The 18,485-nt window shown below is 46.1% G+C and overlaps 1 protein-coding gene across 1 annotated transcript in view; it reads left to right on the forward strand.

Annotated features, from left to right (window-relative positions):
• Window positions 1–254: 254 nt before the first annotated feature.
• ppargc1b (peroxisome proliferator-activated receptor gamma, coactivator 1 beta) overlaps window positions 255–18,485 on the forward strand; it is an 88,453-nt gene continuing 70,222 nt past the window's right edge. Inside the window, exon 1 of the mRNA XM_019255239.2 lies at window positions 255–422. Within this exon, the coding sequence (XP_019110784.2) occupies window positions 342–422 (81 nt within the window). The 5' untranslated portion in view covers window positions 255–341. The remainder of the gene's footprint in view (window positions 423–18,485) is intronic.

The raw sequence follows: 18,485 nt of genomic DNA on the forward strand, positions 1-18,485 counted from the left end.
CAACCAGCCTCTGCTCGGCATTTTTTCCATGTAAAACCACAGGATGATATTTGGACTATCTATCTATCTATCTATCTATCTATCTATCTATCTATCTATCCATCCATCCATCCATCCATCCATCCATCCATCCATCCATCCATCCTCATGTTATTGTGGGCCCTGCAGGATCCTCCGCAGTGACCCCTGGACGTCCCCAGACCCCACTTTGGAGAACCGCGTGTCTTTAATGTGTTGGTTGTAAACAGATGCGCCCCCTGCAGGCGGTCACCGGGGGCACTGCTCCTCCTCCTCTTCCTATACTCCGCTCTCTGACTCCACGGCTCCTCATTCACTAGAAGATGGCGGACTGCGCTCCACTGTTAGATGAGGAACTCTCGTCCTTTGTCTTCAATTACCTGACAGAAAACTCCGGCAGCCAGGTAAGAGACTGGCCTCTTTGGACACACGGAACCTTGGGCTTTCCAACGCGGGGTGCGTCTGTGAGTGTCGCCGGCCGTGGCGCACGCTATTGCCCGGTTGATGCGAGGCTTTCGCCCCGGCTTGTCAGCAGCATCTCCCTGGCACAGTTGCGACCCGGCGTCTCGGTCTGCGTGCGTGTGTATGTGTGTGTGTGGATGTCTACTATGTCTTGACGTCTGGCTTTCACGTGTTTTTCGGAGGAAATGTCATCAGCCATGGGGCTGTGAGGGGATCTGTCGGACTAAAACGAATAAACGCGTTAAATATTGGCGCTGGGAGCGGAGAGCGGCCGGTGTGCTGCTGCTCGGGGAGGATTATTTGGTATGCGGAGGGGCGCTTTGGAAACTTTTGACGCAATCTTGAGGGAAGTTTTAATTTGAGTGCTGGAGACGTGGACACGTGGTGCGCCTCTGAACGCATGGACTTAGCCTGGCGACTATTATGATATTATGACATTATGATACTAATCCACCGGCTTCAGGGCTGCGTGGATTTGAAAATTTTGCGCCGACAAACGACAGACTTGAGTCTTTTCTGTTCTGCGTTACTGTTTGGCGTTTTATTTATTTCCTCTCGTAGAATCGAGGCGGATGTTTTAATAAAGCGTCTGCCGGTGGAGACACTGCAATACTTCAACGCTGTGTAACCTTATTTATCCACCACATACTAAGCTGTTTGCCACTCAGCTTAATCTCTGTGCTGGATATCTGCAGGGCTGCTCGGTTGCGCTTCAAAGTTGAGCAACTCCACCACCGATGATTCCTGTAATTTCTCCTAATTGGTCAATTAATGATTTTTGATGTTCTGCAAATCAGTTTTAGTGCTGATATGACAGTTTTTTTTTCTTTTTTGCAGCCAGTCGAGAAAGTTGGTGCGATTTGACGTTTTCGTAATGGTTTGCGTAATCGTTAGGCAACGGTTACAAAACATTTGTCTGGTTCACACGGAGCTGTTTGAGCGGTGCGTCCTGAAGCTGGATGTCTGGAGGGTTGTGATGATTTTACACTAAATCTCCAGGAAGCGCCAAAACGCCGAACTGCGTTTAGAAATCTCCGCAGTTTAGAGATTCCTGTTTAATCTGCAAACATGCACAAAACACACACGCACATTTAAAACGCATGGACTGGATCTGTCATTGAATGCACAGTCCACACACCGAGCAGCACTTGTTAAAGCAGCGTGCAGACTTTTTCGAACCGGCTCTCCTGTTAATCCCAGAATAATCTCCTGCCGGACTACTCGGCGGAGGGCGGTAGCGAGTGTTTGCCAATTTATATAAATTGACATTTCCTCGAAATGAAGTGATGCTTTGCACATGGAATGCACGCCGGATGCACTGGAGGAAATTCTTTATTAGCATTATCTCATAGGTTGTATAATATGATGTATTTTTTGTTGCCTGCATGGAAGGAAACAGTAAATTAGCAGATTTTTAAACGGGGATTGGTGTGAGGGGTCAAAAAAATAAATTCTCCAATGACAGAACAGAACATATCTGGTTGAATCTCCTGGCTGTAGAGTCCAAACACGCACGGATGATCACCGTGGACGTATAACCCCCCCCTGGTGTTACTGCATCACAGTGTGACGTAAGAATGCGTCGTGGTGATTGTTTTTACTCTGATTGCACGGTCATCGGAGGGTGTGTGTGTGTGTGTGTGTGTGATGAGGGTGGTGGTGGTGGGGGTCCGTCACAGCTGATTGACAGCTTAAGCAGGTTAATTCAGTGTGTGGTGGGATCCAGGTACTATTTATAACATGCAGCAGTGACTGTGCTTCCACATCACACACACACACACACACACACACACACACACACACACACACACATGCATGCAGATGAGAAGAAACAGTCCTTAATGAAGAAGCTGCCACTGTGACAACACATCCCGGTCATTCATCACGTCCTTGACATCACCCGGCTACGACACACCTTCAGGAACCCGCTGTGTTCTTACTGAGTTCATACACTGACTTCATAATTCGTTTTGATGCGCACAAAGGAAATGTGACGTTAAAGTGAAATAATGCACAATAAATCCTCAACATTCCTATTCAGCTGGACGGTGCAGCCGTGGAAGTCTTTGCATTGATGTCACACAAAACAAGCTGACGTCACAGTCCATGCAATAGGATAACTCATGCTGACTGCATGCATGTCTGTGCTCTAACTCTCTGTGTGTTTTTGCTGTAAAATCTTTCTTCTCGGAGCTCGTAACAGTTGGATTGCTGCAAAGTCCTTGAGTTAACACAGAGGGAGAAAGATGGAGAGCAAGTGGAGTGTGAAGAACAGTTAAAAGAAAAAAGATTATCACCGCTTAAGTTCTTTCTTCATGTGTAGCCCGATAAGGTTATGCTGCATTACCATGTTAATATTTACTCAGGGTTATTAGGACTGGCTGTCTCTCTCTCTCTCTCCTTCTTCCAGTGTGTGTCTATGCAGCTCGCCCCTGCCGGCTGGTTATTGTAATACTACTCTATCCTCGTGACTGGAGTTATAGAGCAGGGCTGCTGCAGTCATGTGAGTTGTAGTGGAGGGAGGGAGCGAGGGAGCGAGGGAGGCGTTTCCCGTGACGTAGACGGGTGACAGACCGTTCCTACCCCCCTCTCCTCCTCCTTCTCCTCCTAACATGTGACTGCCTCCCCTCTCTCTCTCTTTCTCTCTCTCTCTCTCTTTCTCTGTCATACAGTCTCTAGCTCTCTCGCTCGCTGCATACACTGCACATGCTTGCTCGTCTTTCTCTCATTCAAACACTTATTAATCATCCCTTTCTGTGTTTTACAGGCAGTGTAGGGATACGTTTGAATTCATGTGTTGACCTGTTGCAGATTGTTTGCACTCAATTCTTTCAATGTTACTGTACTTATAGCTGTTCATGTGTAGAGCTATAAGTGCTATAAGTGCCTCGGCTGTGATGTTTCTTCAGTGATCATCTCTCCCATTGTACGAGATCAGCGACCACGGGCTCATGTGATGCCTCGCTGGTCGGGCCCGACGCTTCAACTCTTTGGTTTAAATAAACTGCTCGACTCTAAAAAACAAATGTGTGGTTTCTGAGCAGAGGATGTGATCGGTGCGTCTGGCTTCTGCAACACACTTTCAGACACTGACTGACACCGCATGTTAAATGATGAAAGATGCAAAGAGATGAACGCGTTTCCATGACTGTTCAAAGTAAATCATCGAATCTGTTTATTGGGAGATAAGAATTTAAATGTTGTGGGTCACTTATGCAATCACTGAGTGAACGTTTGGATGAGATTGATTTTGCTTTCAACTTACTGTGACTCTGCATCTTTTCTCAAGTGCTGATCAGAAACGTCATTTTCTTAGCAAAGGAGGTCATGTCTTTGTCACTAATTTGGTCTTATGGTAACATAATCATACTCAGCTGTTCTCGGAGCGTCACAGGGGGCTTTGGACCCCCTTAAACATGCAGCTATTTTGTGTGTAAAAGAAGTATATACCGCTGGACTGATTGAAAGGCCGTAGAGTGCATTTGGTCGTCCAGATCTGTTTCCATGCTAATGATTGACCGGGTGTTTAGGGCCAGTCTGGGTCCATCCAGGGGATCGACTTTAGGGAAGATCAGGTCGACTTAACGTCAGTCACCACCACGTCCTGCTGTAACAGGACACAACCAGCCACGGGGCATATGCTAGTAAAATATTAGTCACTTCTCCTACTCTTCAGCTTTCAGCATGGCAGTTAAGCAAACCTTGATCTTGGAGAGAAAGTCACATGTAAGTCGAAGCACACGCCAGAAAATGCAGAACACATATCACATTTTGCCCTCCACTGATACGAATGTTTGCCGCATTGTGTTCTTATCTTAAACTACACGGGAGGCTAAGTTAACTTTGAAGCTCGGTTCAGGTCTGGAGGTCAAGCCGTTAAGAGTAAAAATAGTTGCACTAGTTTCCTCACAGAGATCATAAAAGTTTTTCAAAGCATCCAAGGTATCCTGCTCCGCTCCTCTGCTGTCTCAAAAACAAAAAGTCCAAATGTTTGATGATGGCATGCAAAGATCTGCAGCTCTGCACTCCCCGTTAAATTAACTTGAGTTATCAAAAAACACAAAGAAGAGAACATTCCCAACCTCAGAGAATATAAAGATGTGAGGTTGAAATGGATTGGTAATTGGAAAACTCTGGAACAACTTCCCGAGAACACGTCAAAATATTACTCATTGTTTCCATGTTTGCCTCCTCTGAACCCCCAAGACACATGTTGTTATCGGGCGGAGATAAAACTCATCTCTTAAGTGTTTAAAACGTTAATTGCATCACTGACACAATGCCTCCGCGTACCAAAATGGAAAACTTAATAAAGCTTAAAGCCATTACTGTGCTGTTGTTTAGCCCTATCGAGCCTCGTACTGTCAGTCAGCACTTTATCCCATAACCGTGATGCCTCTGCTCTTACGCAGCAGGCGGTCAGCTCTCATCCTCGGCTATCGGATGATCCTATCCAATTTCGGATCAGAAGTCACACAATCCCTTACCGACCACTTTTTTTAGTTTGATAGCCAAGGACATGGTACATGAACCGCCCCGATAATGCATCTACGCTTAAGTCAAGCGGTTAGACGCGTCACTTCCTTGATGTAGACCAATAAATCCCATTCAAAGTGGACGGTGACAGAGAGGAAGTGAAGGATCCAGACTTCCAGGTAGGCAGGCAGGCAGACAGGTGTATAAATAACACGAGAGAGTGATGGATACAGGTGTTATTGGCGGGTTTTGCAGCATTCCAGGGACAATGGACAGATTTCCAGGGAAATTTTTGTCTTTTTTGTCGCCCTCCTTTTTTTTGTGCAGCCTGTTTTGTCCCCGTTTCTACGTTATTATCTCTCTCTCTCTTTTCTTGTCTGTCTGAGTCGTGATGTGCAGTGCTGCAGTGCAATGTGTTCAGTGTGCAGCCTTGCAGTGACTCACCTGTCCCTTCTGTCACTGTGTACTGGACACACACACACACACACGCTCATGAGCATCACTTGCACACACACACACACACATTGCGCAGAAATGTGAGCTATAAGCTTGTGCTGCAGTTACATTTTTAGATTACAGGTCATGTGTCTGATGAGGTTACGTTGATATATAATGCGCTTCTTGTAGATCGCAGCGACTTCCAGCCCAGTGGGTCAAAGTTCAGGGGGGTCAGGGCTTTGTTTCAAGGCAAGACCCCTGTCTGTAATCTGAGAGAAGAAGAGGAGGGAGGACGGTTTTGAAGTTCCGGCCAGCGGTGCGCTCTTTTGTCCGCGGCCGGTGCTGTTAGATTCACAGCGTACATGTCGTGTCGCTGCGTTTCCTCCGTGCTGAGATGAATGACAGTGTTAAAATCGATGAAAGAGATTCAGCTGCTAAAATTGACTCTTTGGTCTTTGGGTAATGTTTCCAGAAGCCGACGCTGTGGGGAGCACGGCTGCTCACTGGTGGTTACTGTGGTGCTGCACCAAAGGTGCCTAGTGGTGGATATCTATCTGTGTGTGTGTGTGTGTGTGTGTGTGTGTGTGCGTCATAGTGGGCGCTGGGAATATGGCTGCTTCCTCTCAAATCCCTCTGAGGTTCATCAGGCATCCGGCTTAGACACTGACCTCCTCCTCCTCTTCCCAACCCGTGGGGTTTGTGCGAGCGCCTCTAAGCAGGAATCATGAACTTGCATGTGTGTGTGCTAACATGCTTGCAGAGGCAGGTAAGGGGGGGGTCTTTGAATAATTAATTGCGTGGCGATTCGTCAGCTGCTCACTCAGGCCTGTTTGGCATGGCAGACTACAGTGACACATGCACATCGAGGCTGCGTGAATCTGGATTCAAGAAGAAGAAGAATGATTTTCTCACTCGGAATGGAGAATACAATTATCTCTCGCTCTGCTTTGAGGATCTTTTTCTGGCGCGCCGACGCGATGCATAAAAGGCCCTGTCATTAGAGTTAGTGCAGTCACTTGAACACTGTGAATCATGGTCGTGTTGGGAGCCTTGTTAGCTTCGTCGTCACCAGAAAAGCAGTCGTGTAGTCTGTTACGCAAAGCGCTGCTTGTAAAACATGTTCCCCTGATTGTCAGAATTTCCTTGCAGTATGAGAAGCTCCAGACAAACAAGACCGACCCTTTGTGTTTCTGTCCAGGACTCTGGTTATTTCCTGTTCTTCATAATCACAGAGACATTTCCTTGACTCTCATTTTCCCTGCTCCGCTCTTCCTTTCATTGTCTCGCTCCTCTGTTATTCGTGTGTCTTTTCATTTTATGGATGCTACTCAGGAGTAATTAAAAGCTCCTGATTGGACGCAAACACGGCCCGAATCTAGTTTTCACTGAGACCGCGTCGGAGATATGAATCCAAATTGAAATTTTAATATGATTAATTATGGTGCAGGCCCGTGTGCAGGATGGAGAGTCATCCAGATTCATTAATTGCTCGCTACACCATTATTGCTTCGATCCATCCATCGATTTCCATCCTGATAATTTGTCGTTTACATCTTTCTCTTTTAATCAGCTTTATCCGTCGCCTCCCCGACAGAACGCAGCGCCAACCTTTAGCCTGCTTTCTAACACAGAGATAAACAGGGCCAGCAAAGGCTTACCGACCTGCAGGGTTTTAGGGCCAAACGCAACAGCACAGTGCGTCTTCATTAGAGCGGTTTCCACTGGCAAGCCGATATCAGGCTACACCTGAGCCTCCTTTCTGCTTCTCTTTAACCTAATTTGGACCTGCAGAGTTGCAGAGCTTGTTCTGCAGCTCGGTTTCCATCACAAGACGCGTTTTGATCAAGTGACTTTGGGATTTTTGCACGATTCATCAGTTATTTAATGAGATTTTAGTGACTAATTCGACTCTAAACTGAAGAAACTGCTCTCAGATCAGCACATGGACAGTTACAGCTCGAAGAATCTTGAAATCCAGTTTTACATCCCATCTCGCATGCATTGCCGCGCTGAGGGATCTTTCCGAACACTTCTTCTTCTTCTTCAACCCCTCCACCCCCCCGAGGTGGAGCGGCACTCAATCGTGCAAAGTGTCCAACACGCACAAATGGCTCCATTGCGTGTATCAAAGCGAGAGGCAGAGCGAGCAGATATGATGGAAAGGAAAGGAAAAAAGAATCCGACAGAGAACGAGACGCCAGTGAGTTAGAGTCTCTTTAGGTATTCATCATCTGCCTTTTTACCGCCTTAATTTATATGAAAATCTATTCGCTTCGTCGCCGTCTTCCAGGTTGTTGCAGTTATATCAGTGACTCAAACTAGAGTGGGATGTGAGGATGGACGTCTCTCCTTCATCTCGTCTCTCTCTCTCAGTTTTAACAGCGATTATATACTTTCCAGTCCGAGCCGGATTGTTACGACCTCATCATATTTCCCAACCCGTCTTTACTCCTTCTGTTTTTATGGCTCTTATCTTTTACGCCACATTCAGACACTGGGCAGACCACACGGAAGTCATCATTTTGGTTATTTACTGTTAAATCTTCATTTACATACCGTTTAACCTTTGCGACTCGCCGGCGGTGAGCAGGTTCGGATTCTTCGCCTGTGTCATTTGGATAAATGATTGTGCTCGCTGCTGTGGAGTTTGAACAAAGAGCCTTTTTTTTTCTGTTCAGGCCATTCTTTGGCCAGAAACTAATCATCAGATTACTTGCCAATGAAAATAATCACTACTTGCAACCCTGATTTGAATCGAAGCATGCAGGAGAATATAAAATAAGGTGGCTCCTGTATTGTTACCCTTTCTTCTCCCTAAATCCACCCTCATTATTTTCAGGGGGGAACATATTCCCAAATAAATCTTGCTTAATCAAATTACCTACGAGCTAATTGACAACACGGACTTTGTGGACGTCATTCCAGCGGGGCACCGGTTTGGTTTCTGGGTCTTTGGGCATGTGGAGCACTGTGCTTTAAGAGAGAGGGGGGGAACCTGGGAGGCAACAGGGTGCATACACATTGCATAGACGGCAGGAAGCGGAGCCCGGTAGGAGCCCAAAAAGCCTTCGCTCTGCGCCCCCCTAACACGATAATCCTTCCGTGTTCTCTCAGCATAAAATCAGCACTCTTTGTATGCCCGGTGGTGTTTCTGTACACACAGGTTGTCTTTGCCTCCGTGCGTTATCTCGACTCTTTTTGCTTCAGAGGATCGATGAAGTGGTCATGTGACGTGTTAAGTCCATCCATTCTTCTATGCATGTAGGATGGAGGCTCGGGATGAGTGTGCATGTATATTTCATAAAACATCCCATATCTGAATTCCTTGTCACGTCTCAGGCCCACTTATCCAAACACGTATGTTTTTTGTATGTGTGCACACAGACGTGCATGTGTGTGTGTGTGTGTTGAGTCTGTCCTTAGCTAACCTTTACTCGCAATTTGTATTCATCACAGGGACCCTGTTGCTATATTGATAGTGTCAATATGAGCGTGGGGCTGTTTGTCATTCTCCACACACACACACACACAGACAACGCAGCTTTGTACACCACCTGAGGGAGATAGGAAGGGGTTGAAGGCGAGGGGGAATCCAATCTCACCCAGCAGCTCAGGGCTTTGTAGGGAAGTATGCGGAGGCCCAGCGGTCGCCGAGCTCGCCGGCTGCCCTATTTCTTTAGAGCTCTCCTCCTCAGTTACCTGATTTATCACGAGGGGGGCTGCCACCAGGGAAATGTCTTATTTTTAAGCGTACGGACGGGGGGGGCGGTGTCTCTTTTGCTAAAATCTGAAGAGATGAGGAGAGGCAGATGAGGTGAGAGGGGTGCCATCAACCATCGCGACATGTCGACTGAGCCTGATGTCGGCCGTCTCTCCACATCTGCACAAGAAGTTGCGTCTGAAGCATTAAAGACGTGATGGATGCGAGTGGGACTGCATGCACAGTGTAGAACGTGCTGTGAAAGGGATGGTGCAAGCTACATTTCTGCAGCTTCAATTTCTTCCACTTTTATGAACAACTCAACGTTGATTCCTTTTTTAAAAAAGGGTTTATATGAAAGTTTGAAGTTTTAACGCAGCTGTAAAAAGTGAATTTTGAACTCATCTACCATTGTAAAAAGCAGGGCTTGTTCACAGTTTTAAAAAATGGACTTTAACACATCCTGCTGTTTTAAAATTGAGACTTTGACGCTGTGCAACACTGTAATAAACCGCGGGAGACAGATGAGGAGTTGTGCGAGCGATGGAGGTGTAAACGCTGCTCCAGTATTGGTTTGAGCTCCGTCACAATCCACAGCGTTGGTCTCTCTCTCTCTCTCTCTCTCTCTCCCCCCTTCTCTCGCTCCCCTTGATATTTTGCCAGTGTTTTGGCTGGGGCTCGTCCCCGACTTCACCGCCAGACAGATCGAGTTGTAAAGATGTCTGGACCGTGGATGGGCACGCACCCAACTGCACTAACACATCATCACTCCCTCCGACACCAATACTATAGCTTGCTGGACCGAAGACGTGACACACATTATAGCACACACACACACACACACACACACACACATACATATTGGTAGCCTGCCAACAGAAAAATGTATATACCAGTCTCAATGATCCACCGGCCCAGCAGGATTCCTGTGTGTGATTACGACTCATTCTGCACGAGTCTGGGATTTACGCGCTTCATTCGTGGCTGATGCAGAATTTCAACAGTTCCTCTGCTCGGCTTGAAGGAGCAAAGACGTGTGAGCTAGTTAGTACACTGACCGCTCTGCTAGTGGCAGGAATACTCCCATCCAAACATTCATAGCATCCACCGAATTTTGTCTGTGGTGAGACCAAAAGAGGATGAATGCATCAGCCCCAAAAAAAATAAAAAATACAAGCTTGGAAACACACTGGCTCTTTTCTGATGACATTCATTCATATGCAGATATCTGTTTATATAGAGATTAGCAGGAGTGTGTCTTGATCCTCATTCTCCCGCATTACCCGCTCAGATCTGTTTTCTGGATATCCGCTGGCTACAAAAACGATGTCAGGCGATAGCTGATGGGTTCAGAGATGGCAGAGGTTGTACTGATTGGATTCAATGGAGCAATTTGGGGTTCAGCATCTTGCCCAAGGGCACTTTGACGATGCAGACTGGATCCCCTGCTACGACTAACCACTGGCAGCGGACTGACAGTACTTTTAGTGGTAGTAATAGTAGTTGTAGCTGCTGTTGTAGAAGCAATACAAGTATTACTAATTGTACTGGTGGTAGTAAAAACAGGAGCAGTGTGGTGGTAGTAGACGTATACTGCTACTAGCAGTAGTGGTGATTTACTGGTTTAACAGTAGTGGGAGTTGCAGTAGTTGTACTTAACCACTAGTAGTAGTCGTCGTCATCGTGTGATTGTAAGGAAGGTTTGTCAGTTTAAAGACGTGTTTATAGTCTCAACAGAGCGGCGGTTGGTTTATCTCAACCATAGCTTGTACTACTGCACCCGCCTCTGTGTGTGTGTGTGTGTGTGTGTGTGTGATCTCAAGGGCACTAGTGTAAATGAGAGAAAAGGTTAAAGGAAATTTCCATGGCACGGTGTTGGGTAGCATGAGGACAAGAGGGGATGGACACACACACACACACACACACACAGGTGTGGCATATAGCCGTGGCAACCATGTGCCAGGGGAAGGCAAGCACAGGCTGGTGTGAACATGCACTTTTACAAATAAACTCAAACACACACACACACACACACACACTCTCTCTCGCTTAGCTCGTCGTAGTTATCTGGAAACACAGCCTATCACATTCAGTACAGAGTTATTTGATACGGTTCAATGCAGCGCGCACAAACACACACACACACACACACACACACACACACGCACACACACTCCTCTTCCAATATTCTGCTTTAAAAGCCATTTGGTGGTATTTTTAGATGTTTTTGCTTCCTCAGATAAAAGGTGCATTAATGTGTGTGTGTGTGTTGCAGCAGGGTGTGTGTGTGTGTGTGTGTGTGTTAAAAGTAGGGCTTTTGGCAGAGACGTGCACATCGCGCACGTGTGACCTCGGTGTGACCTCTGGTTCGATCATAATTACAGCGAGATCTCCATGTGGGTTAAGAGCGTCCTCAATCACAACTGGAACCAGCAACTCCCGATTCTGCCTCCGCCCTACAAAATAAAAGAGATGATCAATTACAAGCAGTAACTCAGTAACTGCCGACTAATGTAATAACTCATCAGAACCTAATAAATTGCCTTTCTGTGGGCGTGCAGAATGTAATAACCCTGATATTGTGATGTAACCCTCCCCGATAACGCGATGTAATTTCACTGATAATTCCTAACGATAAACACATTAGGGTGGAGCTGGCTGGCTGTGCAGGGCTTAGTGATGGAAACTTTCAAGGTATGTATGTATGTGTTGTGTTTGAGTGTGTGTGTGTGTGTGTGTGTGTGTGTGTGTGTGTGAGTCATATCTGTGTGTGTGTGGGTTTGGAAAGCAAGCGGCAGGCTTCTACCTGTATACAGTGCAGGGAGAGAAAGAGGTGGGTGAGGCCGTGACGTCCTTTGGGATGCATATACAAACACACAGCCTCACACATATTTACTGGACACACACACACACACACACACACACACACACACACACACACATATACGGCGTGTGTATGCGCGCCTAATAAAACACAAACCTTGTTTCTGACCCGATAACTTTCCGCTGTCGTTTCTGCTTTCTGTCTTAGCGTGTGTGTGTTTTTTATTTTATTATTTCTTCTTCTCTTTATCCCGTCATGATTTACTCTTTCTCTCTCTCTCATTCATCTCTCTCACTCTCTCTTTCTTTCCCTCGCTCGCTCGTTGACCTACTTCCCAAAGGCAGCTCAGGCTTGCGTGACCACACCGCTCAGTGCTATGGTGATATGGCATTACACACACACATACACACACATGCATAATGCTTGCACATACATATTTACAACTACACACCCGTGAGCATTCATCATGCATGAAGAGCGTGGATGGGCTCCCTGCTGTTGTATAATAATCCAGAGGATTACCAGTGATTAGATCTCCCTCTGATATGGATATTTATTGTTCCTTCATATATAGGTTGATCATTATTTTTTGTTTCAGTTAGCTGCTGGTTGTTTGTTTTTTCACTGGTTATATTTTATTTTATCGTGTTCAGTTTGTTTGTGAGTGTTTCTTTACATGACACATGAACCCTTACAGGGATCTTTCTCTGTGGAGATCTCCCCGTGTGTCTTCATGGGTTCCCTCCTTTCCTCTCACACCTAATAGGTTAATTGGTGACTCTAAATAGCCCGTAGGTTGTTTGTCTCTGTGTGCGCCGCGATGAGCTGGCGACTTGGTCGGGGTGGAATAGACTCCAGCCTTGCACGACCCCCCGATGAGGATAAACGCTTCTAGAAAATGAATGGATGGATGGATGGTGGATACCAGCCCTAGTATCATTAATAACTGATGTAAGCCTATATGATATCACAGTTTTACATCAGCAATCACCAAGTTTACAGATAATTTGTGCGTTCAGACATTCATTTTGTGAGTTGTAATCAAAGTCATCTTGCCGCTGCCGCCTTCCACTCTTTTTTAAATTATTTTTTTGTACATCTCCTCAGCGTGAAGAACCCGCCTCGTGAGAAATGCGTCCCAGTCGTTAAAGTTCACGTGCGCTCTGGAAGGTCTTCTGCAGAGATTGATCCAATAATTTGCATTAATTGCTTTTAATCACAAAATTGAGCTGTGCCTGTAGGGACGGCGGGGGGGTTCAGGTTAATGAGGAAATGATCTCAAATCATCTCGAGTTGTTATTGTGTGCGGCGTCTGCCTCTCGCTCACACACCCTCCCTCTGTCTGTCTGTCTGTCTGTCTGTCTGTGTGAATATCTCCATCAGCGGATTAAAAAACGAGTGGCGTCTTGTTGATTGCACTCATAGACACTCAGAGTGTGTAGTAACTGTAGTTCCTCCTCTCTCGTTCACTGTTTCCCTCTCTCGCACACACCGAGGCCGGGGCTGCTGTTGACTGAGGAATGTCATTACTATGATGCAACATGGGTAATAAGCCAAATTCTTTCATGGTGAGTGTGTGTGTGTGTGTGTTTGTGTGAGTATGTGTTTAAACATGTGTTCATCTGCAGGGATCTTTTGTGTGTGCGAGTGTGTGAAAGGTGTTTTGAGTTATTGTTGCGTTTCACGTGGGTAACTCGGGCGTTACTGAATGTTCATGCCGCGTCACCACAGTTTGAACACAGCAGACTGGATCAGTGTGTTCTGGTTTTATTGTTTCTTCACACCTTTCTCTGCTTTAATACCTGTGGTTTACCCCCCAAAAAAGCCTGTGTGTGTGTGTGTGTGTGTGGAAGCTGCCGGAGCAGAGATTTGTGCTGATGCATGACTGTTGATTTGTGTCATCTCGATGCATAAAATCTATATTAGCAGAGATTTTCCCCTCCGAAGCCTCCGGAATCACATTCAGACAGTCATGAGCGATCACTCTCCCGGGGTATTGTTCCAAGATATTTGAGTTTCTGTACATGGAGACACTTTTTATACCCGGCTTGAACTACTCCCACTGTTAGTCATATTGGGTAAGCACGGTGGTGCAGGGTGCAGTGCAGAATCATGCAGGGTGGGACCGCGCCTTTCACCCTGAGTGATCCGGCATAGGCTGCTGGAGGGGTTGATGGCATAAATGCATCAGCTTGGATGAGCTTCACCTGCTTGACATCACCTGATACTTCCTTCATTTGTCAGTAAGTTGCTCATGTAGCCGGTTTTGGTGTTAGGTGATAGCAGCGTCAGTGTTTTTCCTCTACACCAGAATCAACCATTCAGAAACCTACCTGCCAGTCGTGTGTTTGCTGTTGCAGCATGGTCTCGCCACACACACACACACTTCTTTCCTGTCATTGCACACCTTTCAGCACACACACACACACACACACACACACACACACCTCTCCCTCGTTGCTCTCTCGGGCGTCATGCTTTTCCCTCGGCTCCGCTCGGCTTTGTGCTTTTCTCAGCATCGCCTGACCTCGTTTCAACTCTCTCCCTCTCTTTCCGCCTTTCATTTACTCTCTCACCCGTTCGCTCTCTGGCAATGTCGCTCCCCCTTTTTTTTTTCCTCTCTCTTACTCTCTATTTACTGTATTCATCCCTTTCACTCGTTTCTCTCTTTCTGATCGTTTTTTTCTTCTCTTTGATGTCAGCACGGCTCTCTGCGTTTCACTTGAATATCGTTCTACCGATATTTTGGAGCTGTCTAGTTTGAGATGCCAGTTTGCCGGGACACACATGCACATGCACACACACACTCCCTCAGTGACAACTACAAGTTACCATAAGTGAGTGATGGATGTTTTGTCAATCAAATCCAGGATTTAGTTTGACAGCGTGCACACAAACACACACACACACCAACGGGTTGAGGAGCACAAACACTGTCAGAGGCCGATGGCTAATCGACACGGCATGAAATACAGAAAGAGAGCACGAGAAGAAGAGAGGGAGAGAGAGAGACAGTCTGGGAGTCTTCATGGTCTGATAGCTTATCGATTCCTCTGCAGGTGATTTCAGGGGGAAGACGGTCGGGTTGGGGGGAGGAGGAGAGAAGGTAGACAAAAGAGACAGGTGAGGAAAGATGGAGGAAGTGAAACTGGAGTCACGATGAAGTTCATTTCCTTCTGGTTAAAATAAAAAAATGAAGAGTTTCATGATGCTTGAAAGGAGAAAATGAAAAACTAAACCGGTTAGTCCACGAGTGGAAACCGAGTTAATCAGTAAGCCTTAAAAAAAGCAACGTCTTCCCATGCTGTGGACGTCCAGGCTGCACTGTAGACATTCATGGCCTTGAAATTTTAACCGGCTTTAATTAGTAAGCCGGAAATGGCCTTTATTGGTCATTCCAGTTGGCAGCGGGGTGAAGAGCATCTCTGCTAACCTCTTGTCTTCTCCCGCAGAGCAAAGCAGGCTAATGAGCACATGTTGGGCAGCTCTTTAGTTGATATTCATGCTAAGTTCTGTTTAATAATGAGGCACCAAGTTAATATGCCTTTCTTAGCCCTGGATGGCCTTGGCCGTCCCCGTCTTGCAAACCAGACTTAATTAGCCTCAGATTGTTCTTTGGGTTTCCAGGTTGGTCTGGTTTAAAAACGTTAGACCACTTGAGTGCAACGTGATTGGGTCCTGCAGCGGCTCTGCGTTGGAAATAAGTCTGAAGAGAAGTCCTGACACCTTGATTTAAATGTGGTTAAATGAGTGAGCTCTTTGTTGGCCCCCCGTTAGGCCCTGCAGAACAAATCAGGTTAGTTGGAGGGCCCCCGCGTTTGGCCCTGCGTCAGATCACCGCGTAACGCTATTTGATACTCAGGTCAGAGCCGGGGCCGGCCTTCTTTCTTTTGTGGCTTTTTATGTGTGTTTGGGTGGCACTACTGCCATATTGTCTGCTAATGTAGTGGACCGCCTACTGGGAAGGCTGAATGAGTGTGTGTTTGTGTGTAGGAGTATGTGTGTATGTCCCGGTCCCATCAGAATGAGCCGCATTGGTCCCGTTCATTAGTCCTGATGCCAGCAGCTGAATGAGGAGCCTGAACACCTCGGAAACCAGCGGAGAAAAGCTTTTCCAGAGCTTTCCTCGCTTCCTAACACTCCGGTCATGTTCTTGTATCGTGGCCACCAGCGCAAGAGAAGAAGACACGCAGCCAATACAGATTCAGAGCTCCGCTCTGGCAAAGCAGCAGTTCATTGTGTTCGGGGTTACGCTCTTATGCCGCCCCGACAGCTTCACTTCAGGAATTGTTTCAGAGTTTTCAAACGCGGCCGTCGTCTGGATGGAGTCGTTTTAGCATGCAGGGGTGTACAACAGAGGGATAAAGAGCTCTTCAGTGATGTAATGCCCCCTCTGGCAGCCGTTTTGGAGGTCCACTTAAACAGTGGCAGTAAAGTGCCGGTTGTTTCTGACTTTAGAATTTCAATTTGAGCAGAACCGAGTGGCAGATTTGTTCAGTTTCTGGGTAAAACGACTCTGAAGTAAAACAATAATATGATCCTGTGGAGAAACATGCTAGAAAACATATTTCTGGTACACAGAATGATGTAAAAGTTCGACCAATCTAATGATGGGAAATCAGCCCTTGACTGGACTGCTCACAGGTTGTGGCGTGGCTGCATGTGATGGCAGAAGTCAGACATGGCAGCTTTTACAGATCAGTGACAAACTTCAGGTCTCAGCAGGGAGGTTGCCAGCGGTAACAAGGTTTGAGCTGCCGTGACATAATTCTCTGCCTTAAATCTTAAAATCCTGCAGTCTGATGAAAAAATACCACGATGTCTTACCGTGGTACTCGAGTAATACTTTAGTACTGTATGTGGTTGTGTAGTAATCCTGCTCGGTTGATGATTGACTGGAAGCGTTTCCTCTCATATGGAAAGAAAAATGTCAAGACTGGTGAGATGACTAACGCTTGCATAAGAACATCCTACACACACACACACACACACACACACACAGCTCGTTTAACACCCACAAATTTGCAAATTCCCAGCGTGACAATGTGTACGTCCATAATTTGTCTTTTTCTTCTTGAAATATGCATTTCCTCGAGGAATGAGTGGTGTGTGTGTCTGTGTGTGTGTGTGTGTGAGAGAGAGAACAATTGTCATCATTTTCCTTTTGAACCTTAGCTGTTGCTTGCACACACACACACACACTTTGAGGATAGGACACACATCATCACAACAGTGTATTTGTGTGTGTGTGTACGGGGGAATGAGGGAAGTATAGTAATAGAATGAGGTGGTGGCGTGAAGGTCGTTCTGCCACTATAAACATGCTCACACACACACACACACACACACACACACACACACACACAAACGCACAAGGTCTCACATCAGCTGTCTGTCCCACCCTGTGTGTTATTTACTGCGACATTTTCCGAGCTAAACAGCTACCTGAGCTTTGTCCGAGTGTGTGTGTGTGTGTGTGTGTGCACGCGAGCGTGTGTGTGTGTGTGTGTGTGAAGGCCAGTTCCAGCCTGCCAGGTGAAAGATTTGCTGCAGACACGGTGACAGCGAGGGACATTTACCAAAGCAGCTGCTACCTGATAGAAAGAGAAAAAACAGAGGAGATTTTCCTCTTCCGGCTCCTTGAACGTATTTTCTAACTTGACTATGACTCAGTGTATTAATGCTGAAACAAAAATATGCCAATTTTTGCCGGTTATGGCCTCTTAAAGGTCCAGTGTGTACGATTTCAGGGGCTCTGTTTACAGAATACGACAGGAATGGAACATAACCTGTATAGATGTATCCATTATTGTATAATCACCCCCCAAAAAATCTGATTTGTTGAGTTTTTGTCAGCTGAGCATCTAGGATAGGGTGAAGCGAGGGGGCTTCAATCAGCAACTAGATGCCACTCAATCTTACACACTGCACCTTTAAATGTAAGGCTGACCTAGTTTCCTGTTTTATATCCTTGCATATTGAAAATCATTGGGGTTTGGACAGGTGGTCGAGGGGGTCTTCGCGGCCTCTGCAGGACATTTTCTGCCCAGACTTTTAATAGATTAAGTGAAAATGAATTGGCATATATCAATAGTGGAAATGGCTGCAGGCCGATATGGATTTTGTCCATCTATATTTCATTTTCAGTCCTCGTTCGTGCTCATACTCGTAGATTTTCTTCATTTATTTGCTTGTTTTGCAGCTGCATGTGTGCGTCTCTTATTCATAAAACTTGTACTTTTGTTTTTGTGATTTATATATTATTGGAAGTGAAATAACCAGATGCAAAACAAAGATAACTGTGTGTGTGTGTGTGTTGTTTGTGTGTACAAACCAAACCATAATGGCAAAATAAAAGAGGACGTGTGTGTGTGTGTGTGTGTCCTTGTGTACCTGTGCGATCATGTGCCGTTTGTGTACACACAACATTACTATGTTCGGTCTTTATGTGTGTGTGTGGGTGTGTGTTTTTTTGTGGGATAGCCTGAATATAATGGCAAAATAAAAGCGCATGTGATGTGTGTGTGTGTGTGTGTGTACATGTATGTGTGTGTGTGTGTGTGTGTG

Source organism: Larimichthys crocea, chromosome I, assembly GCF_000972845.2.
Source record: "Larimichthys crocea isolate SSNF chromosome I, L_crocea_2.0, whole genome shotgun sequence".
Taxonomy (NCBI): Eukaryota; Metazoa; Chordata; class Actinopteri; family Sciaenidae; genus Larimichthys; species Larimichthys crocea.